The sequence below is a fragment of the Lissotriton helveticus genome, chromosome 7, assembly GCF_964261635.1.
Source record: "Lissotriton helveticus chromosome 7, aLisHel1.1, whole genome shotgun sequence".
Lineage (NCBI taxonomy): Eukaryota > Metazoa > Chordata > Amphibia > Caudata > Salamandridae > Lissotriton > Lissotriton helveticus.
In genome coordinates, this window is record NC_136068.1 from 114,377,004 (window position 1) to 114,400,910 (window position 23,907).

Below are 23,907 nucleotides of genomic sequence, written 5' to 3' on the forward strand. Positions count from 1 at the left end.
ACAATTTTAATTGGAGGTGCTTTCCTTAACTATGGTCAAAGTACAAGCAGAGTCGCCAATTCCCAGCTCCTCTTATTTTCTCGATTAAAGTCATTTTTGAGTTATTCACACTGCATTGTTCTACTGACGATAACTAAATTAGCCTTTTCAAGTGAATTCATAAAATGTAATCAAGGAAAAGTCCATGTTTAATATTTTTTAATGCAGGCAGAAAATGCTGTACCATTTAGTGAAGATGCAATAAAGAAATGTATATATATAAAAAGAAATTAGTGAATATATAAGCCCAGATTTTACTTTTATTAATACCCCAAATAAATTCTACGTGAAGGGTTTCCTAGATCTTTAGTAAAGATAAACTGTGTATATTTAGCTTGTGGCCTAAAGATATATTTATCAAACCGAGATAGCCCTTTATGAATGACGAAAACACTCCAAAGTGGAAGTGGGCCTCGACTGCAGGACCATGGAAGAGGGTGAAAGATATAAGATTTTCTTTCTGGTATTTCTGTTTGTATGAAGGCATTGTAGACAGATTTTGTTCTTTTGCCCTGGGTTGTTGTTTAGAGAGTTCCAGGAGTTCAAAAGGAGTGCTGTCTTAGTCCTGGATGAAAGGTAGTATTTTATTTGATGAAACTTTCAAGTTTAAATGAAACTATGAATTGCGTTTTCTAGTTAAAGATGTAGTCAAAGTCATTTTTTCATCATTTGTTAATAGATTGTGGCATATTTTCTCCTAAACTGTATGTTTAACCACTTTTATTAATGAGTTACATAGGCATACCATACTATTTACGTAACATAAATCGTCCTTTTATATTCCACGCACATACTGACAATGTACTGTTTTGCCAAATGATTGAACCTTTATTATTGTAAGTCTAGGTGTTTCTTTTCAGGATAGGCAAAGTAAAATGTGCAAGGCATACCTATGGCCTTAGACAACAGGTGGTAAATAATTGTTTATCTTGGGGATTTTTTTTTGCAAAAAATATTATATGAAGCGCTAATCCTAAACCAGGTGAGAAAGCAGGTTTCGCAGGAAAAACCTCTAAAATGTGATTACTGGAAATATTTATATTACTACGTTAATGCCACTTTGAAACTCCCACGGATTGCATTCATTGTCCTGTATTTTCCTTGTAACTACATTAATGTTCTTGATCAATTAGTGATTACAAACTGTACATATAATGAAAGATGTGAGAATTTGGCAGGCAGATATGATAGATTCCACCGCCATAGGAGGGCATTATTTCTAATGGAAGGGGATTCTTTGTGAACTGTGTGTTATGATCACTGAGGTAATCTCAAACATTACAGAGCCAATCATATTTCATCATGGGGTGATTGATAGCCAGATTGCCCTCCCAAAAACACAACATTGGGCTTTGATTCCTGTGAGAGAGAACTGCGATTCCTACTAGTTTCCTAACACTCGGTTACAAACAACACAGTAATTGTAACCATCATAATGATAAATATATTATGATTGTAATTTAATAACCAGCATTGCTTGTTTTATTCTATGTTGATACTTTGAGTATTGTATTGTATGACTTGTACTGTAAGGATGCTACTTTTTATTTTCTGCATATATTTGTGTTGTTCAATTAACTAATTAAAAATACTGGCTGGATGGTCGGTCTTTATTGAAACTGCTAGAACTGTGTTGTGCAGTATCTATTGCCAACCTTCATCCGCCTGCATTGAACGAAGTCTTATCTGCCTATCCACGCTACCCTGGAGAGTCAAGACCCAACATACCTGTTAGTAGACAAATACTAAGACCCCACATAACAGTTAGTAGAAAAATACATCTTTACATTCTTGAAAAAAAAGCCTGCCGGTAACTATGATATTAACCTTTTACAGGTGCCCATTGCCCTATTTTGTACTCTCCAAACTGGAAGGTGGTCAGCACCCAGTATCAAGCAGCTACAGTTCTATGAGCATTCAATTGCAAAAATTTGAAAATTCAACAGTCAGAAATCAAATTTTAACCTATTTAATCCATAGTAATCCATACCTGCACCCAATAATTGTTCGCTGTTAATATAACAATAGTGTCATTTCACACTCGTGTTTCTACAGAAATGCTAATCCAGGCCTTATACTTTAGCACGTCAGAATTCACAAAACATCCTTGGAAACCATACATGTGTCCACCCAATGCATTTCGGGCTATTGAACCCTTTGTCAGGGGTCTAGAACATAAATAAATAAAACCCATCAGTTGACAAAAAATATGGGCATGTAAATAAATACACCGATGCACGGCTTAACCTCCTATGATACCCCGCAATACAATATGTTCCATATTTCCATTTATTCTTAAACAAAAACCCTATTCTCTAATATCCCCATTAACAAGCTCCAATCTTATGTGCTCACTGATAATATAAGCATTCCTCCCTAATATAAACTTGTGCAGAAATAGTGTCTCCCTCTTATAAACCAAAGAATTTGCAAACCACTCACCCTGTTGTCTGTATATGATAACAATCTCTGATATACCGCGCCGTTCCCGGTAGCGTGACTGTGTATTTCGAGCTCCCTCCCAAGTTGTATCCAGAGTAAAGTCATCTGGAAGAAACTCTTTGTACCCCCTCAGGTGCATCTTATTAGAACGCTTTCCAGTTCAAACATCCCACGTGATTGCTGTTCCTTGGGTTTATTAGAGGGAAGCACTTAATATTTCTGCAAGAGTTTCCAAGGATGTACAGTGAACTCAGACGGCTACAGTATAAGGCCTGGATTGGCATTCTGTAGAAACACAAGTGTGGAATAATTATTGTATGAACAGCGAACAATTTATGGGTACAGATATGGATTACTATGGATTAAGTGGGTTAACATTTGTTTTCTGACTGTTGAATTTTCGAATTTGTGCAATTGAAGGCTCGTAGAGCTGTAGCGGCTTGATACTGGGTGGTGACCACCTTCCAGTTTGGAGAGTATATTTTTCGTAAGTGCTATTAGGACAGAGCACGGTTCATGCCAGCACGCTAAATCATTGCCACTGAGCAGCAGTTTAATAAGGAGACTAAAGAAGAAGTAAAACACGTGTGCATCCTATTATTCAATGTATTCAATAACAAATTGCCCTATTTTGTCACTAATCCATAGCACACAGAGATGAGGTTCTGCAATTCTAGAGTCTGACTCCATTTTGTTCTGTGCCACCATTTTGTGTTGCCCTCACGTAGGCCTGTAAAGGTAACCTGGCGAACAAAGTGGCCTGGCCTTCTTAGTTCATGTATACATTAACTAGGTTTCTTTTTGACTCTGAAATGAAATGTAAGAAACTGACCTCTTCACCTGAAACTGACCTTGCAAAGTCAATTTCCCTGATAGATCTTTATCTGAGATTGCAAATCAATGTTCAGGACATCGTTAACTTTTTAGTTTTCTTGCACATGCTTTATCTTGTTCGGCATCTGTTACTGTTTCTTTTTTATGTTTCTTCATTACATGGGTTATGCTTTCAATTATAGGTTTGTCCGGCTTGTGGAGATTGAATTTGGGACATTCCTAATAATTAACTTTTGGGTTGGGATACTGTAAATTGAGTTTTTGCTATGTGATACTTTGTTTGAAAATGTTTCTTATTGGCTGAAATCTTGTGCAGTGGGTGTACATTTATAATGTGAATATTGAGTATAAAAGGAGACGTTTCGCCTTAGTAAAATGAGCAGTCTCCTGAGAATTTACACCGCAATGTATTTCTAGGATCACTGTTACTAGCTATAGCTAATAAACTTGGTCTCTGACGCCATCCAGAAGTATTCCGTGTCTTTGAATACCAAGACAGGTGAACTCGAAGATCTTAGGCGCGCCCCTGATGCCGCTGGGTTAAAACCCGGTTCTTCAGAGATGGTGCAACAATACAATAAATAAAGTGAGAGATGCTCTTCTGATATAATTGAATTATGACATTATGACCCTACTTTATTCAAATTTTCAGGGGGTTTCTGTTGAAAGGCCTACATCCTCACCCTCAAAGACTCGCCAAGGGTCCCAAGGCTAGAGGGAGCTTTTTCTAACACACTACCACTATTGGTTTGTGCCCTGCCTCACAAATATTTTTCATTAAAAAAATTATAGAATTAATTACCTGTTGTGTAACCAGATGATTTCCGGTTTTGGGTTACCCTCTGCCCGACAAGTGAAGTACACTGTGTTTCCCTTTGTAACATCCACATCTTGCGGCTCCAAAGTAATGCGTGGTTTTTCTAAGAAAACAGAAAACACATTTGCAGCTTAGAAGCAAAGAATCACATAACAGTTTCTGCAGTTGTCAAAAGTGCCATTGATGCCAGAGCCTAAGCAAGGGTTCCAGAGCCTGTCTAGACCTCAATGGAGTGTCTTCTGTGCCATTTCTCTGGCAGGGGTCTCAGAACTAAAATTATGTCAGAGTCAGGAAGCTGGTGCCAAACCTCAGGCCTGAGTCTGAAAGCCCTGGATGTGCCTGAAGAACTAGATCATGGGTGCTGCTTGCCAAGTATGCCATGCCATGAACTAATAGCAGTCGCAAAGCATAACTAGCACCTCCCAAGTGAACTGCAAGAGCCTGGCACAAAGGCAAGAAACTAGCTGTTGGTGCCAGACTCTTGGCGTGATTCTCAGAGGTTGGCACAGATCTGTAGGAGAGAAAATGGCTTCTCTGCATTCCTCTGGACTCAGGGACCAATCAAAGGCGTATAAACCCCTCCAAAAGTATACACTGGGGGCATACTATAAAGCCCCTATCGCCACCATAACATCACTTTTTGTGACGTTGTGGTGGCGATAGGGTCAGCGCACTATTATAAAGGCAGTGGTAAGCCACTTAACGTGGCTTAAGGCCACATTAAGTGGCTTAACGCTGCCTTAACAATAGGGCCCTTTCATGCTAAACTTAGCGTGAAAGGGGGCGTGCAGTGGGTGTTGCGGTAGGCATTCCACCGCAACACCCATTGAAGTCGACGCTGCCACCTATTATCAAGTTTGGCGATAATAGGTGGCAGCGCCGAACTTAAGTGCAGCACACATGAAAAAAGCAATTGCCATGGTTTGTTAATGTACAGGAAGGTGTCCCTTCCTGTACACGAACAAACCGTTTTTCAAAATGCCATTTTGTAACTTCCATGTATGCTGCATGAAGCAGCACACTGAAAGTTACAAAATGGCATTTTAGGTTTGTTTATGTGCAGGAAGGCTATATCAGTGCGCCCCCTTGCGGCCTCTTTGCCTACATCTGTAATATGACGCAGGCGTAAATGATTCCCTTATTTGCATAGACCAGGCCCCCATACATCTGAGGGAACACCGCAATGGCATGGTGATGGCACACATTTAACCCCAGCAAGATCTGTCTTACAGAGGGGCCCTCACAAACAAAAGCGGTCCCTTCTGCATTCTCACAGTTTCCCCAGGGCTCAGAAAGTGGGTGCACGCTAAGAGCGTGCACCCCAAAGGAACTTTCTATACAATGACCCTAGGTTTGCCTGGTTGCAATGGTGTAATTCAGAGAACCCCACTACAAAGCCCCCAATGGACTCATTTCTTAAATGGACGCTCAGGGCTCGAAGCGTGTTTCCTACCATCTTGGGACACTTGTTCATGGATACAGTACTATCAGTACCTGGTACTAGCATGCAGACACACCAGTGACTGCATTTTCAGCATCTAGTGCAAGTGAAATCAAAATGAAAACAAACTGACCCGTTGGCTGGACATGGGTCACCTGGGAAGCCCACTATGCAGCAGTTCACTTAACTTACACTGTTTACATAAGAAAATACATACATTGCACATGTGTGTGAATAATCTCAGCATCTGCTTATGTGCAATAGCTGGAAGTGTGCAGCCTATGCACACAGTTTGTTAGATTAACAAATCTAACAGAGAGCCCTTTTGAGAATCAGTATTTCCACCCTCTGCCCTTTCTGTAATGCCTCAACAGCCAACAGCAATCTTCTTCTAAACAAGCAGATTGTCCTTCTAAGTAAAGTATTTATAGATGAGTGCAAGTTCTTATCATTTATTTCATTGTGATGTCTTGGTGAGCCTCATTGGAACATGTGGAACGTGTGTTTCATCCGCATAACTTCTTAAAGGGCTGTAATTTCATATTAGTTAAGCATGTAATCAGTTACATTATGAAGAAATAAAGTTAGGTGTATAAATAACACATAATTTAAAAAAATAAAAAGCTTATTGCTTAAAAAGGTAACTGTGAACTAAAAGGTGATAGAAATTTGAAATGTGAAGAGAAAACTCTAAGTGAATTGAAATGAAAAAACATAATACCTGAAGTGACTAGTGATAATGACTTCATGACAGAATAAAGGTAAAATAAAATGTTGCATTTCATGCAAGGGTGTTGTTTTTTATCAATTTATGATGTTTCTATTAATAAAATGGAATCATGCTAATTAAACATTCTGGGCCCAATTCACAAATGGCATTTTGTAGTATGTAAAGTAGTACTAAAGTAGTAATGCTTACTTACTACAAAGTGCAATTCACAAACCTAGGAGTGTAAATCTCCACCTCTCCTACCTTTTCTTTTGAGAGCCTCACAAGTTTACTACTTAGGGGCCGATTCCGATGTCATTATGAAAGGCTCCAAATGGGATTCGGCTTTGCAGAATGCGATTCAGAACCTTTGTTTCCGTACGAATTGTACACATTTCCCAACGACTGATTACGATGCCCGGAAACCGTTCAAGCTGTCAGAATCGGTTCTGAAAGGCATTCGGACAGCCTGAGTCTTTCAGAGCCGATTCGTAGAGCTCTATGGACATGGTTTCCAAGCGAGAAATTTCGATGACCGATTCGTACAGTTGTCCTGATTCTGTCTGCCGACACGAAACCGCTGTCGGAATCTGTCTTTGGGGGCCTATTGCGGGTCCCCCTTCACCCGGAGGCATACAAATGGGGCCCGTGGGGGTACCCAAGGGACCACTCTTCCCAACCATGCACAATGTGGTAGGCACCATGTGTTGCCCGCCACAGGGTGAATGTTTTCCCCAACCCCCCCTTTTTTCAATGGGAGCCTGTGTTCTCTTTCGGAACACAGACTCCCATTGAAGTCTATGCGCATCCGACCGAACGATGTTGGGTGGCATCGTAATCAGTCGTCCAGACTTGCAGGACCCTATTTGTTCAGAAAAGAGTCAGAGACTGATTTGTTCAGAACTGTTTCTTAACGACATCGGAATTGGCCCATTAGTAGTAAATGTGGGAGGGACCAAGGGAAGTGGCAGGAGAGGGGATACGTATGTTTACTACTAAATGGGAGAAGTTTAGGGAGGAACTAAGGATGAGTTTAAGGAGAGTTCGGGAGGGGTTAAGGAGAGGCAGGCACCCACCCACAAATGTGTAAGCGCATTGCAATTTACTAACTGCACTTCTAAAGTTGTTCCAGCCATAACTGACCCAAAACAATAAATGTACTCCAGCTGCTGGATTTACTCCAGTAAGTCCAGCAGCACAAACGACTAACACTGGTACTGCAACACCCTACCATGGAAATATAGGAGATAGTGAAGTAGTGTGGCTCACTGGTTAGAGGCGGCAGACCCGAGAGCAGAGGACGGCCCGGGACCAGGGTTCGATTCCCGGCGCGGCAGGTTTCTGGACCAGGGTCAGCGGACTCGATAATTCTCTCTCGCCTCGGTGCCCACTCTGATCAGCGATCACACTCGGCAACTCTGGGCATTAGCTTGCCTCATCTTCACTAACGGCCCCACCAGACCGCCGGGGATGCCTGGTCTCACCCTGGAGATACCCATTAAGGGACCATCTCTCAGGGAAGCCAGGAAGGGTTTCGCAGCGGTCGAAGCGCCTTGAGACCCTACGGGTAAGTAGTGCGCTATATAAATGCCTATACATACATACATACATACATACATACAGGGATTGAAAATAAACCCCATTGAAAATGTTGTTAAATTAAATATAAAATATGTAACTTAGTTAAAATATGAATATGTTTAATCTTTAAAAACTTTGAAATATTGTAATATTTATTGTAACATTATTTTCTAGTTAAATATTTAAATTACTTTTAATTAATTCTACAAATTACTTTTAATATTTGGTATTTCTTAATAAAATTGTTTTTTACATAAGGTGTTTTTTTTCAATTTAATCTTCAGAAAAAGTATTTTAATTTAACATATTAAAATAATTACCTTATAAATTATTTCAATTATTAGTGCTGTAGATTTGTTTTATTTCATATCTCATTCTACATAACAAATAAATATGTAACATTTAGTTAAATTAATATTTAACCTCAAATATTTGTACTATTTGTTTCCATGCTTAGTAATATGTTTTACTCTTCCCAGTACTTTACTAGAGGGAGATCTCTGTCACCTGACAAGGAAGTAAGAGGTCACAAGATGTGTCCCTTGTAATACCGCATTTACAATGGGTGAATTTGAGAACTGAGCAGAAGGAATGTGGGGTTCATTGCTTTCTGTTTCCAATGGCCTAGTTCATGGTACTCTCTCATTTCTATCTGTTTTAGCCCCTATTTTATCCCAGTTCAGCCCACACCATTAACTCATGGAGAGACACTTATGAGACAGGGAAATGGAAAACACCAGAACAAGGAGACATGGAAACTGGGCCAAGGGCACACACACGTTGAGATACGTTGGCATCTATTGGTTGCTAAGTTATGGACGAAGCACAGCGTTTCAGTGGTTGCAAAGCATTGATTTTTTTGCACTCACCCAGCGTGTAATGAGACTTTATGTGAATAACTGGGTCCCACATTCTCAAAAGAAATCAAAATCTTTCATTCATGTGAGGTCATAGTCCCTCATTCATCCAGGACATTGTCTTGTACCCATTTTTCACCCTCAGTCTGCCCATCCCTGCAACCTGAAGTTAAGAGACAATCAGGTAATCTTGCAACCTTCTCGATGTTCTGCACATTACTATGTGAAACGTTGACCACAAAACACCCTACTCTCTTCTCTTGCAAAGGACTGGAAAATGATGACATCCCTTTTCTTTAAAAAAAATCCCACTTTGACTTTCACCCAATCACCTTTGCGAAATTGATGTACAATTTCTGGCATCTTTTTCTGACTCATTCTAAATGTAGACTTCAAATTCTAGCCCGGCCTCAACTCCGAAAAGAGTCCCCTGCCTCTCATTAATTTATACAAAGGTCCTCCTGCGTTATTATTGAGATTTTTCTAATTAGCCCTTAATAGTCTTTTTACCACTGCATGCCAAACACCTAATTCTCTGAGCATCAACTGTAATCTTTCCTTTGGAACTATATTCCACCTTTCCACCACAGCATTATTTTGAGGATAATCTACCGAAGTGTTAGTATGGTGTACGCCAAGTTTGTTAAAAAACTTTTCCATGTCCTTAGACACCCACTATACCCCATTATCCATTACTATTTGAGTAGGGACACCTTCCCTTAGAAAAATCTCTTCCAATTGGTTAGTAACATTCCTAGTCTCTTCATGTTTCACAAACATGACGTCTAGCCATCGTGAGAACAAATCCACAGCCACAAGAGCATACATGATACCAAAACTTAAAGTAGCAAAGGGACCTATCACATCCTGTGCAATTTTCCTCCAGGGTTCATCCGCTTTGTCAATGACTTAAGGAGAATAAAACATTTTGCGATTTGTCACTCGAAGCACAAAGTATGGAACATCTGACCAAACTTTCCACGTTGCTTTCCAACTTAGGGCACCAAAAATCTTGACTCACTCTTCTCTTCATGGAACTCATCTCCATATAACTTTCATGAGCGAATTCCAGAATGCGAATTCTCAACGTCACTGGTACCACCAGCACATTTCCCCTTCTGAGTGTATCCCCTTGTCAAAACCATGTGTCTTTAATAGACACATAAGGTTTGACCCCTTCCTCCAGACATCTTTTATGGGGCCACCCTTCTTTCACATACTGACCTGCTTTCCACATATTATCATCAGCTCTAGTTTCTCTCACCTAGGGGCATATTACCAAGCAATAATTATCGCTATTGCTTGGTTAGAGACAAAACTTTACCGCTGAGCTGCGGCGATTTTTATCGCAGATAAACCTTGGTATTACCAAGGTTTATCGCAAATGCGATAAAAAACGGCCGCAATGCATGAATATCGCTGAAAAGTCCGCGATATTCATGCATTACCGAGCTAATGCTCTTAGCCATGTTATCCACCTCCCATTGGATAACATGGCCAAGAATTGCTCAGGGCAGGTGTTAGCTTTTGGAGATATTCGCGCTTAGCACGAATATCTCCAGTAGTTGGTAATAGGAGATAGCGATGTTAGCGACTGTTTCCAGTCGCTAACATCTTGGCACGCCCACTTTGCATGTCATTAGTGATCAATATCACTGACATGCAAAGTGGGGCCCAAGATGGTCGCTATCTCCAACTAGCTGTCGCTAACTGGTGTTAGCAACAGCTAGGTAATAGGGAGATAATTTTATCTCCGCTTTCTTGGCTTTTAAAGCCAAAAAAGCGGAGATAAACCCCCTTGATAATATGCCCCCTAGTCTTCTTATGTAATGGCAAATCCTGGGCTCTCAACCACAATGGCGATCAACCACTTATCCTCATCATCTATGGGATGGTTGTCGGTCACAGGAAAGCATGACAAGCAATCAACAGTTATATTCTTGATTCATGGCACATATTCCATATGGAAAGCATATTCTTGCAACCTAAACAACCAACGTGCTATGTACAGAGTGACTTTACATGCACCTTTTGTTGTTAATACATCATCCAATGGTTTATAGTCTGATCGCAAAACAAACTTGTTTCCCCACACATACTGTCTAAAGTGTGTGATTCCCCTTAACACACCAGTGCTTGTTTCTCAATTACAGAATAATTATTTCACCTCTTCAAGCTGCAATTTCTTGCATCTGTTCTTATGATAATGAGACATTTGATATCAAATGGCTTAAGACATGGAGCTAAGGAAATCTCACCCTTCAATTTTTCAAACTCGCTTTCACAACGCACACACCACGTACACAACCTTGTTTTTCAACAAACTTTACATAGCACGTCTTTTCCGAAACATTAAGCAATGAATTTGGTGTAATATTCAGCCATTCCCAAGAATGAGGGCAGCTGCTCTTTATTTTTGGGACTAGGTGCCTCATGATTTGCCCTTGCTAAGCTCTCTTTGGTCACCCCATTACAGTCAATATGATGACCCAAATATTCAACCCTATTAGTAGCTATGTGGCATTATCTGGCATTAATGGCCAAAGCACTTCTTTTTAGAATATCCAAAACCAACTTCAGAGCATGATCATGTTCTTGCCAATCGTTTCCATAAATTAAAAGGTCATCTTGAAAGTATATGATTATGTTTGTTACATTCCCTAACAATTGCTGCATCACCCTCTGGATCAACGCAGAACCCGAAGCAAGTCTGAAGGGCATGTGACAAAACCTGAACACCCCTTCCAGTGTCACAAAGACTTGGATTCACCATCAAAAACTATCTGAACCCACCTGCCTTCCACGTAACATCAGTCTGAAACCCATCCTTCCACGTCCCATTAGTTGCACGTAAGCTCAGGACACAACATACCACCCTGATCAAGGACCATGTTCGAAATGCTTCGGGGTTCTAAATATAACAAGATGATCATTTGGGGAGCGGATGCGGCCTAATGGCTAGAGCTGGAAGCTGGGGAACCAGGTTTGAGTCAAGGCTCAACAAGGTGTGGTTCTGGGCAAATCACTTATTCTCTCTGTGCCTAACAAAACAAATGTCCTAGTCTGTAACACAACTGGTGCTCATGTAAAGCGCTCTGATACCTTTGGTTCGAGTTAGTGCTATATAAAACTCTCCATCGAAAAATTTGAATTTTAAAAAAGGAATGCAACACGCTGTTAGCCGCTTTGGCACAGTGCAAATTCTGCTGCGGTGGGGCGGAATTTGAGCGTGCGCAGATTGAACGGCCCCGGCCGTCCAACGCACACGCCCACCGTGACGTCGGGCGGTTCGGGCCGTCCGACGCATCGAAGAGGTTAAGAAGAAATGTTTTCAAGCAGAGAGTAAACCACTTACTGAGGTGATCTAAACACTGTTTGAATTAAAACAACAGTTTAAAATATAGAGATATGAAATATAAAAAACTTTCTGTTTATTAGTTATAAATGGATCAGTAAATTTGCTAACAGCAAGCACTATATTAATAGGACTTACCTTTCTGCGGACTGGGAGCTTGGCAAAACTGGGAAAGGGAGACATAGACACTGGGACAGTGAGACTGATACTGAAAACAGACACATGGTCACTGAACAAAGCAGGCAGGGACAGTAGGATGGGGGTGCACATACAGTGGGTCTGGGAAACACAGAGTCTGGGACAAAGATCCAGCAGACACATGTCTTCTAGAAAACCAGCAAGCAAGCCAAAACACACCCTATCAGCAGCCGGCAGCACTGGAAATCCATACCATTGTCTCCAGTGCCCTTTACAGAAACAAAGTAATGTAACACCTAACTCACATGACCTTTGACTGTGAGCATTTCTTGGAAGAAATAGAACACTGTATAAATTGTGTGATGAGTGAAACGAAATGAAAAGAAATGTAAACAATACACTCTAGAGAGTGTCTTACCGCAGTTGAATTCCTGGGCTGTTATGGTGGTTATCGACCTGCCCTGCAGCCTTCTGGGATACTCGCAAGTGGCAGCTGTCTGGGTGTTCCCCTGTTCTGCAAACCTCCGGAGCAGCTCGGCAAGCCACATCATGTCACAGTCACAGACCAAGGTGTTGGAGTCTAGGCGCCTGGCCAAAAACATGATGGTGGATTACTGAGAAGGCGGCTGTGGTGCACCCAGTAGTCAAGTCAATTCCCTCTTAAACAGTAAGTGCCTGATTACTAATTTGGCGGCGTGGCAGCAGGCTGCCACACCAGCGCCCCGCTGCCACACCACGAAAGCCATACATACACCGCCCGCCAGATTAGAAGTTTTCTCCTGGTCCGACGGGCATGTGGGTTGGTGGTCTGAGGTGGTGAACCTTAGCACCTTAACTGCGCCGAACGTTCCGTGCTAGTGTGGAATGTTCTATTGCGCGGGCAGGGCGGCGACGGCCAACAGACGTGCGCAGAACTCCACAGGTAGTGCACGCAACGGCCGTTGGCCGTAGCCAGCAGCCACGAGGTTAGAAAGGCACTACAATTGGAGCGCTATAGCACGTTCCTGTACGGCAACGACTGCTAAATCCATGCTGTGCAGGAACCGGGTGTGCATGCAGACAGGGGGACAGACCATGTGCCCCCCTGCATACATCCCCATGGTCGTGTGGCACCAGTGGGCCTCCTAGGGCCCCCTTAGTTTCCTCGCCACCACAGTTTTCATGGCAGGCTCACCACCATGAAAGCTGTGGCAGTGAGGAAACTCATAATTTGCTTGGCAATGGCGCAGCGGCACTGCCAGCATATTGGGGGCCTCACACTACTGCAAGACCACCTGGGACTGCAGGTCCCTGGCGGTAGCAGCGTTGCCATGGCGGTCCGACCGCTTAACTCCTAATAGGGTGGTCGGACTGCTGGTGCGGCAGTGCCTGCACCACCACCATGGCTATGGCGTAGTCATAATCAGGCCCTAAGGGTGATTAGAAGGGTGAATGCTCCAGCTGAGAACCTCCTTATGCGTAGAGGATGCATACCTGTCAGCTCACCGTCATTTGGAGAGTATCACCCACTTTTTAATATTATTCAGCTGACTAACAAAGAAAATGCCTCCTTATAACTTAATGGAGTCACCTGATTTTCAAACCTATACCATCCTTCAGAAAAGTGTTCTTTCCACATTTACCTTGATGTTATCACCCTGTTAAAATGCCTGGCTTTGCCTTCATTTTGAGTCAATAGGATAACAGGTATGAGGATGGAGGGTGAGAGAGCATTGTTGAAGTGGTGTTTGTTCTAAGAAGCGCACTCACACGTACGGATAGTGAAAGGACTAAGACACTCATCTAAAACATTGTACATGGAGCCCAGTCTTGGGCAGATATCATTCACTGTGCTCACTGTGATAGCCTGACCGTATCACTATGGGAGACAATAACAGCCAAGTTTCATCCCCTTGCGTAGGGTGAACAAACTTTAAAAAACAAAAAAGTGGGGCCTTTCACAAACTTAGAAGTAGGACTACCATTTTGTATTAACTGAGGGGCACAGAAACACACACAATGTGGCTTTATAGGACATTAAATGCACCTTTTACACACATCATCATGTATATGAACCAAATTGCTCCCTGCTAGGGATTGCTAACGAATTCCACAATGAAAATGATAACAGCTTGCCTGCTCTGTGTGTTCAGTAGTATCTCTCTGAAACCTGGAACATGTACTAAATGTAATACAATTTGTTGAGACGAATGGGGAGATATGAGTACAATCCCAGGAAGTCCTAGACGCCCCGCCATCTTGCTCTTGTGGCAACTTGCAAACTCATAGGGGCTTATTTACAAGCCACTTGCGTCACAGTTGCACCACTTTTTCCCATATTAAAAGTGACACACCGGTGGCGCAAGGGGCTTGTAAATAAGCCCCATAGTATCACCAATGAACCCAGTCAGGGACTGGTAACAGACCGCCACAGACTTTGGAATCCTCGATCCGCAGAAAAAAATACTGCTGCAACACGGCTTATTGGGATAGGACTATTTAAATTCCTTACCCAGCCAATGACTCATTATGCCCTGAGGAAGTCCCAGACCTGATGGCCAATGTAAAGGGGCGAAACACGTGTTGGCTATAAATGTTCTCACTGGCCTACATAACAAGACAAAATAAATTGGAATTGACACCAAAGAACACTTGATTTCTCTTACTCGTTCCGATACATCTACAAGTACTTCAACAATAATGGGGAAGGGGTTTTCCATGGTCATGAACGAGTGAACTTCAACAGATTAGCTCTATTACTACTGGTTCGCTGAGGCCTCGGACCCATTCCCCCGTACCCTTTGGTGGGACTGGTAACATGATCATGTAGCATTGTTTATGAAAGATAACAACCCCTGAATCATATTTAGTGGCAGTTTTCATGCCCGTGTGAGACATTAAGGGGCAAATGACATCACCTTGGGGCACAATTAGTGAACAATGCCATCACAAGGGGCATATTCAGAGTCTTATATCACATCCATGGGACAAAGCCAGAGGAAAATGGCACCTCACCATGTGACTCAATCATGGACAGAGGCCACCACTTTGCCGCATGCTGCAGACTCGTAGCGTCATCGTGAGGCTGAGTCAGTGACAGGTGGCGTGAACCTTTGCACACTCAGTGAAGGATATCATCACCATGGGATATCATCCTAACGCACCATTAGGGGCAGATGTCACCTAGTGGGACACAATCAGTGAACAATACATCATTCTTGGCCAAGTCACAAACTAATAGCATAACGGAGGAGCTCAGCTGGGGACAGAGAGTCTCATCCTGGGCCACAATTAGTGAAAGATATCAGCACAAGGGGAATAGTCACTAACACCCCAACCTGACTCATTCAGTGAAAGCTTGCGTCGTCTTGTGCCGAATCAGTGAAAAGTGACACTAACATGGGGCACAATCATGACTGATAACATCACCGCGAGGCACAATCATGAACAGATATCCACCCCATGGACCCATCAGTGGGTGCTGTAATCTTATTACAAGACCGGAGGCTCCATTATGCATTATTTTCCAGCTGTTCATTCCCGTTTAGTTGTTACGTTGAAAGAAAACCTACAAGCAGGCCCGGACTGGCCGTTGCGGGCACCGGGCAATACCCCGGTGCGCCGCAAGGGTGGGGGCCTTTTTTGGGTCCTGGGGGCCGTTTTTGTTACAGGGCCGAAAACGGCCCTGTAACAAAATCAGCCGAAAACCGGCCCCGCCAAAGAGCTCGGTCGCACCCCTAGGGGGCCGGCCGAGCACTTTGCCAGGGCCGGTTTTGGTTGTCAGTCCAGCCCTGCCTACAAGAGCCAAGGCTCTTGGAATAAGCAACATGGTGAAAGGCCCTACTAATGCATAAAAAGAGGCCAACAAACCAGCAATCCTTCTTTTTTTACTGCTATAATCTAAGAAAAGTTTAATACACATGTGCCTGCCTTTCATGGTTGCTTTGCCTCTTTAGAAATACATTCTGAGGCTTGTGTGACAGGCCTGGGTTGCTTGCTTTTAGATTACGAGTGCGTGTGCCTTAGGGATGTTTCGGAACAATATATTATTAGTTAAGAAAAAGAACACTAAGGGGCATATCTATTTAAAAGTCACCTTGCTGCACTGCATGTTAGGGAAAGGACAGGAATGCACCGTATTTTTCACAATATGACTCATTCCTGTCCTTTTCGCAGCGCTTGCGCCCAATGGGCTGCCTAGCTAAAACACAATCACACTTGCATTATAGTGCAAGGGTGCCAGCGTTGCATTGCAGAAATATTTTTGTGTAGGACGGCGCACCTTCCTGCACAAAAGCAATCCACTGAGGCATTTTGCTCAGTCTATGTGTGCTGCAGAATGCAGCACATTCTGCAGCACACACACTAAGAGGAAGTAACGAGGAGAAATTAAGACATTTCTCCTTGTTGCACCTCACCTGGGAACTCGTGGATTTTGACGCATTCCCAGGTCTACCAGTGATGGTTAATCTAGGAATGAGTCAAAATCCATGGGAGTTGGGTGAGAACACCCAACCAATGCCCGTGGAACACCTACCCGGGGCAGAGTAATGCAATGCAGTGATTTGCGCTAAATTGTGTTAATCCTCATTTATCAAGCAATGCAGGGCCACGCAAAGTGGTCTCATGTGCCTTGATAAATCAGATTTTGGGGTTGTGTCGCGCATGTACCACATTGCATGGTGCCAAAGCAATGCAACCCCCTTGATACATAGGGCCCTAAGTTTGTTCCTTTTATAAACTTGATGGGTCTCAATCATTTTCTGCTGTTACTTCAAGATGTGGTCTATAATTAATTTCAGGGACATATTACTCCAAAGAGATTGGATGGTTCAGTTAGATCTGAAAGATGAAACATGCGCCCCGCAGGAAGTTCGTTCAGTTTATTTTTCAGGATCGGAGCTACATGTTTGCTTCCCTCCTCTTCAGGTTCTCTTCCATGCCATGTTTTTTTTTTAAACTACTGAAAACTTTGGCAGCAAACCTACGGTGGAAGGGTTTCAAAATGGTGATATATCTGGACAATAAGATCTTTCTGGATCTGCAGAAGGACATGTTAGTGAGGCAGGATCTGTCAGCCATACCGCTGATTCACAAGTTGGTGATGTTATGCTAGATCTTGTTTAATAGACTGTTTGATGTTAGATCTTTGGATGTCACGTCAATGCATTTTCTCTGATTGAGGTGTATTTTATACCTCAGGACATACTAAAAGTGCATCTACCTCTGTGGAATCCCCTTAATTTCCTTCCAATCTTAAGCTGTGTGTGTGTTATGTTGCATTAAACAGTATGTGCATGATACTAAAGAACTGAGAACATCCTTAACAGAATTATTTGATTATTTCTTTAAACCATTTGCCGCGGTTCCTTCTGTCACACGTGGTAGATGTTTAAAGTGGATTATGGCTCTTGCTCTGGTAGATGCATCTACTTTTGGAGCCCATTCAGCGAAGGGTGCAATAACATCTAATGCTTTTTGGGCAGGAGCCAGGCTAGAGGACATTCTCAGGTCTGCTGACTGTTCCAGAGAGTGTTCCTTTCGGAGGTTTTATTGTTAGCCTACAGAGCATGTTTCTCTGTTGATGGTGGAGAGGCTTTGACACACAATAAAGCCTTTGGTGTTGTAATAACAGTTGGATTTTCCTATGTGAAGTAGTGAAGGAAAGTTCAGATTGTATTAAAGAGACAGAGGTGAACATTATCCTACCTATTGTCAGTGGTTCTAGTCTCGGCTCCACTAGCAAAGTCCTGAAATATTGTTGGACAATTCTTCACTACTGACATTTCCTGTCTCCTAGAGGAAGGCTTGAGGAGATATGATGGATTATGTGAGAGACAGCGTTGTCCTATTTCTATTAGGATTCTTTCTGTTGTTTCTATATTTTATGCATTATTCATGGACTATGAGTTGGCATAAAAAAAGAGACTTTGCTGGTTTATTCACCTCTGTTTATGCATTATGGGAGCCTTTCTCTATGTTGCCTATTCCTGTTCGGATGAAGAGAATTATGGGTCAGCTAGAAAACAATGCATAATAATCACATCTGTTTCGTTAATAAAATCAGACTTTCCTTAAATACTCAGGAATATCCAAATTATCTCGCGGAGAGTCTGTGACAAATTTTGTCAAGGGGTTGATTAAGGACTCAAATAGCCAAGAAGGCCTATTGGACACAGATACCAAATGGGATTCACTTAAAAACTAGTAACAGCTATGCTCTGATTAAGGACAGATAGCAGAGGTCAACACCACGCTGCCAGGCACATCTATGTCATGAAACACCTAGGCTAAATCGTTCCTGTCCTAACGACCATACAGAAATCAGATCACATCAGCTAAGGACCGAATTAACTGCAATGGCACCCATTGGCGCTAAAAATCAAATTTAGGCCCTTGAGCCCTATCTGGAGGTTTTTGGAATAAAAGGTTCAGAATACCTGCAAATGGGAGATAACCACTTCACCCCCGATGAAACAAAAGACCAGTAGTATGTACTTGGTCACTCAAACTGATCTGATCCTAAGAGATATGGGGTACTTCCATTCACCTACTGGTTTGGAGAGCTATGAGACATGATCCAGGAACTACCCAGTTTGGTACCTGCAGATAGGGTTGATGGTGTGCCTCTTCTAGTAGCTTACGAAATGTACTGAGACAATAATAAGCCGTCCCTCCTGGAAGAGGGAGCTGACCACTACAATATATAAGCAGTGAAAACCACTCCTCAAATATCTATGGTTGGATATTCCAACACCTCCTTCTCTACCACACGCACAATGGCTGCACCCAAGGCCCACCAAGCCCTGAGAAGTGAGAAGAAAATGACATGTTGCAGCATTACAAAAGGACTTCAAAAACCAATAATGACCTCCGATGAAGCAATGGGCGGACTGTCAAACCATTATCCGTTTACACAAAGTTCTACTTAGTTGAACATGCAGATTGTTCTCTGCGGTGCTGCTGCTCAACCGGTCCAACATCCGCCTGATACCCATAACTGACTAGTCGTCCGATTGGTGAGGGCTAACATAAGGCGGATTATCCACATATTACATGGCACTACTCTCTGTAGCTCCCTCCCTTTACTCGTGTGCCTTGAGGCAAATGAACTGAAGTTTCTGAAACCCATGAATACTCACCTATTTCTTATTTGCCACCACCAACCACATTGCACTTCCAAACCTCTCTACCCCATACAAAGGAATCTGAAGCCAACAAGAGGGAAACTATATAATAAAATATTAATTAAATGCATAGGATGAGGAGCAGTTGTCTGAGTATGGATAATCTCACAGACGTCTGACTAGGAACAGATAACACATGCTGTCCAATTAGGAGCAAAGCCCACATTAGGACAACTCAGTGACGGACGTCACATGGGGTTGCATTGTGGCTTCATATTTCATGTGGTTGTTTGAATGGCAGATATCACAAGGGGTTATATTAAGGATATATGTATCACTGTGCGGAATTATAGCTGTATATCACATTTGGTCTGTACCACATTTGGTCTGACTGGACACAGATATCAGATGCAGTCACACCAGGATGAATGAATTGATAGTTACCACAGGGGTCGTATTGGTGTATACTACATGGTGGAGCCAGGGTGGGGGGGGGGGTACTAAGGGGCACATGCATCAATATTGCTTTTTGCGATGCCTTAATTGCGAAAAATAAGGAATCGCAATTAAGGAATTGCAAACTGCAATGCATCAAGAAAATGCTAAAAAAATTGCGATTTCTTAAAATTCCTTAATTGCGATTCTCTAATTGAGAATCACAATTAAGGAATACCTCCCCATTCATTCCTATGGGCCTAGAGGCCAATAGGAATGAATAGGGAGACATTCTCAATTTACGATTCTCCATTAGAGAATCGCAAATTGAGAATGCAATTTCAAGGCTGCAGGGGTGTCCAAAGGACACCCTGTTGCACCCCTGAAATCTGCCTATAAGTACATCTTGCACACACACATGCCCCAAGGGCATGTGTGTGTGTAAAACGGAACTTTGAAAAATGCACTTTAGTGCATTTTTCAAAGTTTTCGCAAATTACCATGAAGGTCAACTTCATGGTAATTTGCTCCCCTTATTAGCGAAATCGCTAATTTTTGAAGTTTGATGCATTGCATTTAAGGAATCTCAATTTGAGATTCCTTAAATGCATTCGCAATTTAATAAATCGCAATTTTGCAAATTCTTAAATTGCGAAAAGTACAAAAATGATGATGCATCCCAAAAGTTGAAATTGCATTCGCAAACGGCCGAATTTTGCGATTCGCACCATTTGTGAATGCAATTTACAATGATGCATGTGCCCCTAAGACATACTTATATAGCCTGGTTAGCATCGGTTGGCGGGGTGGGGGTGAGTGGGGGGAGGTGTGGGGTCGGTGTGTGATTAGAGAAAGAAAGGTTCCCCACGGTCGCCAAATATTGTATTTGTTTAAAACCCATGTGGCTATTTAAATGCAAGGAAAGCCCAGACAGCAAGATGGTGGAAATGGAATCCTGCCACGGGAGCGCGCGCGTGACTACTCACAGAAGCTTGAGGGCGTGCAGCTGGGAGAACGTGCCCGGCTGTATCCTGGCGATGCGGTTGTTGTGCAGAAACCTGTCAGAGGGAAGAAACGAGAGGGAGTTGTTAACTGCGCTGTTGACATGTTCCCAGCATTAGAGATCTGCGGTGCCACCCCGTGCCTGCCATGCAGAAAACATACGGGTTCCATCTCATAAAAGCAGGAAGGCTGGCACCGGCGTTCTGCCAGGGGAAAGTTCTGATCATACATAAGGCACGGCCTGCTTGTAAAGCCATGTCAGACCACACTTAGAAAACCCGTGAAATCTTTAAAGCTTTTTCTTTGGATCAAACTCAATCACAGGCCCCTCAGAGTCCCCCTTGTTTCACAGCATGCCATTGGTTGCCTTGGCACTGCAACACAGAACAGAAAGTGGGCCCTGTTTACTTTCTGCGGTTTCCACACCATGCCCTTCACCCAGCCACTCAGCAGCAAATAGGAGACTGTCAACAGGCTAGAAGGGGAATAACGGAGTCACCCTTGTGATGTCATATGAAGTCAACGTTTGAGTGATGTCACTTCCACTACCCCAGGCAAATTAGTGATCAGATGATGGATGCTCAAGCAGTTTCTCCCTTGTTGAGCAACATTCCTAGTACTGGTCAGTACACCTTTAGGAGGAGCTGTGAGGGAAGAGGAGGCGGCAGAGGATGTAATCTATCTATGTATCTATCTATGTATCTATCTATCTATCTTTCTATCTATCTATCTATCTATCTATCTATCTATCTATCTATCTATCTCTCTATCTCTCTATCTCTCTATCTCTCTCTCTCTCTCTCTCTCTCTCTATCTATCTATCTATCTATCTATCTATCTCTCTCTCTCTATCTATCTATCTATCTATCTATCTATCTATCTATCTATCTATCTATCTATCTATCTATCTCTCTCTCTCTCTCTCTCTATCTATCTATCTATCTATCTATCTATCTATCTATCTATCTATCTATCTCTCTCTCTCTCTCTCTATCTATCTATCTATCTATCTATCTATCTATCTATCTATCTATCTATCTATCTATCTATCTATCTATCCATCCATCCATCCATCCATCCATCTAGATAATTTCATTAATAAAAACACAGTTAAAACTTAATAATAGTTAGGAAAACTTATTTTTTCTATGCAAACCAAATTTAAACTATACAAGATTTACAAATTCTAAAGTCATAGTTATAACTTTCATTTAAAATGTATACACCACCTTCAAATTATTATAAACAGCGGACCTTGTTACTACACACTCTTTTCAATTCACTAACCAGAGAACACTAACTATAACTCACCACTCAACCATCCCCTGTTTTATGTTTGTGTATTTTAAGGTGGGTTTATATAGGAAGAATATGTAAGGTATTTCTAACGTATAATTATCCTTAATGTATCCACTGTCTAATTGACTCTGTGCCCATGCACTCTATTGTACAACATTCTACTTCACTGTACAACAGTTTCCACAACTGTAGGACATATATATGTGTGTGTGTATATATATATCTATATCTATATCTATATCTATATCTATATCTATATATATATTCACTGAAAAAACCGTAGGTTTGACACATGTTATAGTTAGCTGGACATTTCACTCATATAAAACCATTGAAATTCCCCCGTTATAGTTAGTTCAGCTAACTATAACTCGCGCGCCCACAATGCACTGCTGATGACGTCACATATTACATCACTCATGACATGGTCAGTGACATCACTCATGAAATCACTGATGACATCGCAAATGACATCACTCATGACATCACTGATGAAATCATCCAGTGAATGGGTGTTTTTCTGAAAATTAAATATGTTTTATATATGTATATCTGAAGGTTGATGGAAGAAGAAATGGGTATATAAGTGTATAAATGGCTGCTTTTTTGGTGAAAAATAGATTGTATAACTGACTGATTAAGTGTATCTTAATGAATACATGGGTTAGTGAGTAATGTTTAAAAATATACATTTCTGTATCAGTCTCTCACTTTCTGTATAAGTGGCTGCATGTGTTGGTGAGTTGAGAAGTGTGGCTCACTGGTTAGAGGAGGCAGACCTGGAAGCAGAGGTCAGCCTGGGACCAGGGTTCAATTCCCGGCTCGGCGGGGTCTTGAGTCCTAAAATGTCCATGGACTCGACAATTCTCGCTCCGGTGCCTACTCGATTCACGGGTTCACACTCTGCGACTCTGGGCAATAGCTTGCTTAATCTCCACAACGGCCCCTCGCGGCGGGATGCCTGGCTTTCACCTTGCGGACACCCTGCCGGGGTTATCTCACAGGGGAATACCAGGACGGGTTCCCTAAGCAAGCGCTTAGAAACCGCTTGGTGATTTGCGCTATATAAATTCCTGTACATTTACATTTACATTTACATTTACATTTGCTATATGAGTGATACATGAGTGTCTATATAGGTTATTGTTTGTTTGATTATCAGTAGGAGTGTCTGAGTGTTTGAGTGTCTGTATGCTTCGTTGGGAGGTCTTACGTAGTGCATAGATGCATGAATCAGTGACTTACTGCTTGTATGTGTTGAAGGCAGCATATGTGCAGGACTGTATGGGTGGATGAGTGTGTGTGGTGAGTAGCTATATAGGTATTTTTTTTTCTTTTCTGTATGGGTTGATGAGTGTATATATGGGTGTGTTAGTGAATGAATGACTGTTTTAATAGTGTATTTGTGAGTAAGTACATATGTTTTAAACTAGTACATATGAGTTATGTGTGAGTAACTCTATGGATGAGTGTCAGTGTGTAACAGGATGATCAAGATGTATCAGTGTATGAGTACATAAGATGAGTGAGTACATGTATGAGTGACAGTATATGTCTGTTGATGAATGAGTGGATGTGTATAGATCTTGGAGTTACTAAATGGGTGTGTTGTAAGTGGCATTGGTATGTCTATTGTATTGAAAATGTTATTTTCTATTTTTGAATGTGTGTAATAAAGGGGCCCACGCCAGCAGCTAAGTACAAGAACTTAATAGGGGAGATCAGTATGTTTTTTCTCAAAAAAACTAAGGGATGCCAACTGATTAAACACACCCAAAGGAAGGGTAACCCTTGGTATACTGTCTCTTGTAGGGAAAAAAGAAAAGCCATCTCCTTAATAATCCACATTTGT

At 42.1% G+C, this 23,907-nt stretch overlaps 1 protein-coding gene across 1 annotated transcript in view; it reads right to left on the reverse strand.

Moving 5' to 3' along the window:
- Positions 1-23,907, reverse strand: part of LOC144768184 (peroxidasin homolog) — a 235,201-nt gene that overhangs the window by 95,004 nt on the left and 116,290 nt on the right. The window contains exons 6-8 of the mRNA XM_078651647.1: positions 20,741-20,812; positions 12,632-12,801; positions 4,118-4,235 (exon numbers count right to left, since the gene is read on the reverse strand). Coding sequence (XP_078507773.1) covers positions 4,118-4,235; positions 12,632-12,801; positions 20,741-20,812 — 360 coding nt within the window. The remainder of the gene's footprint in view (positions 1-4,117; positions 4,236-12,631; positions 12,802-20,740; positions 20,813-23,907) is intronic.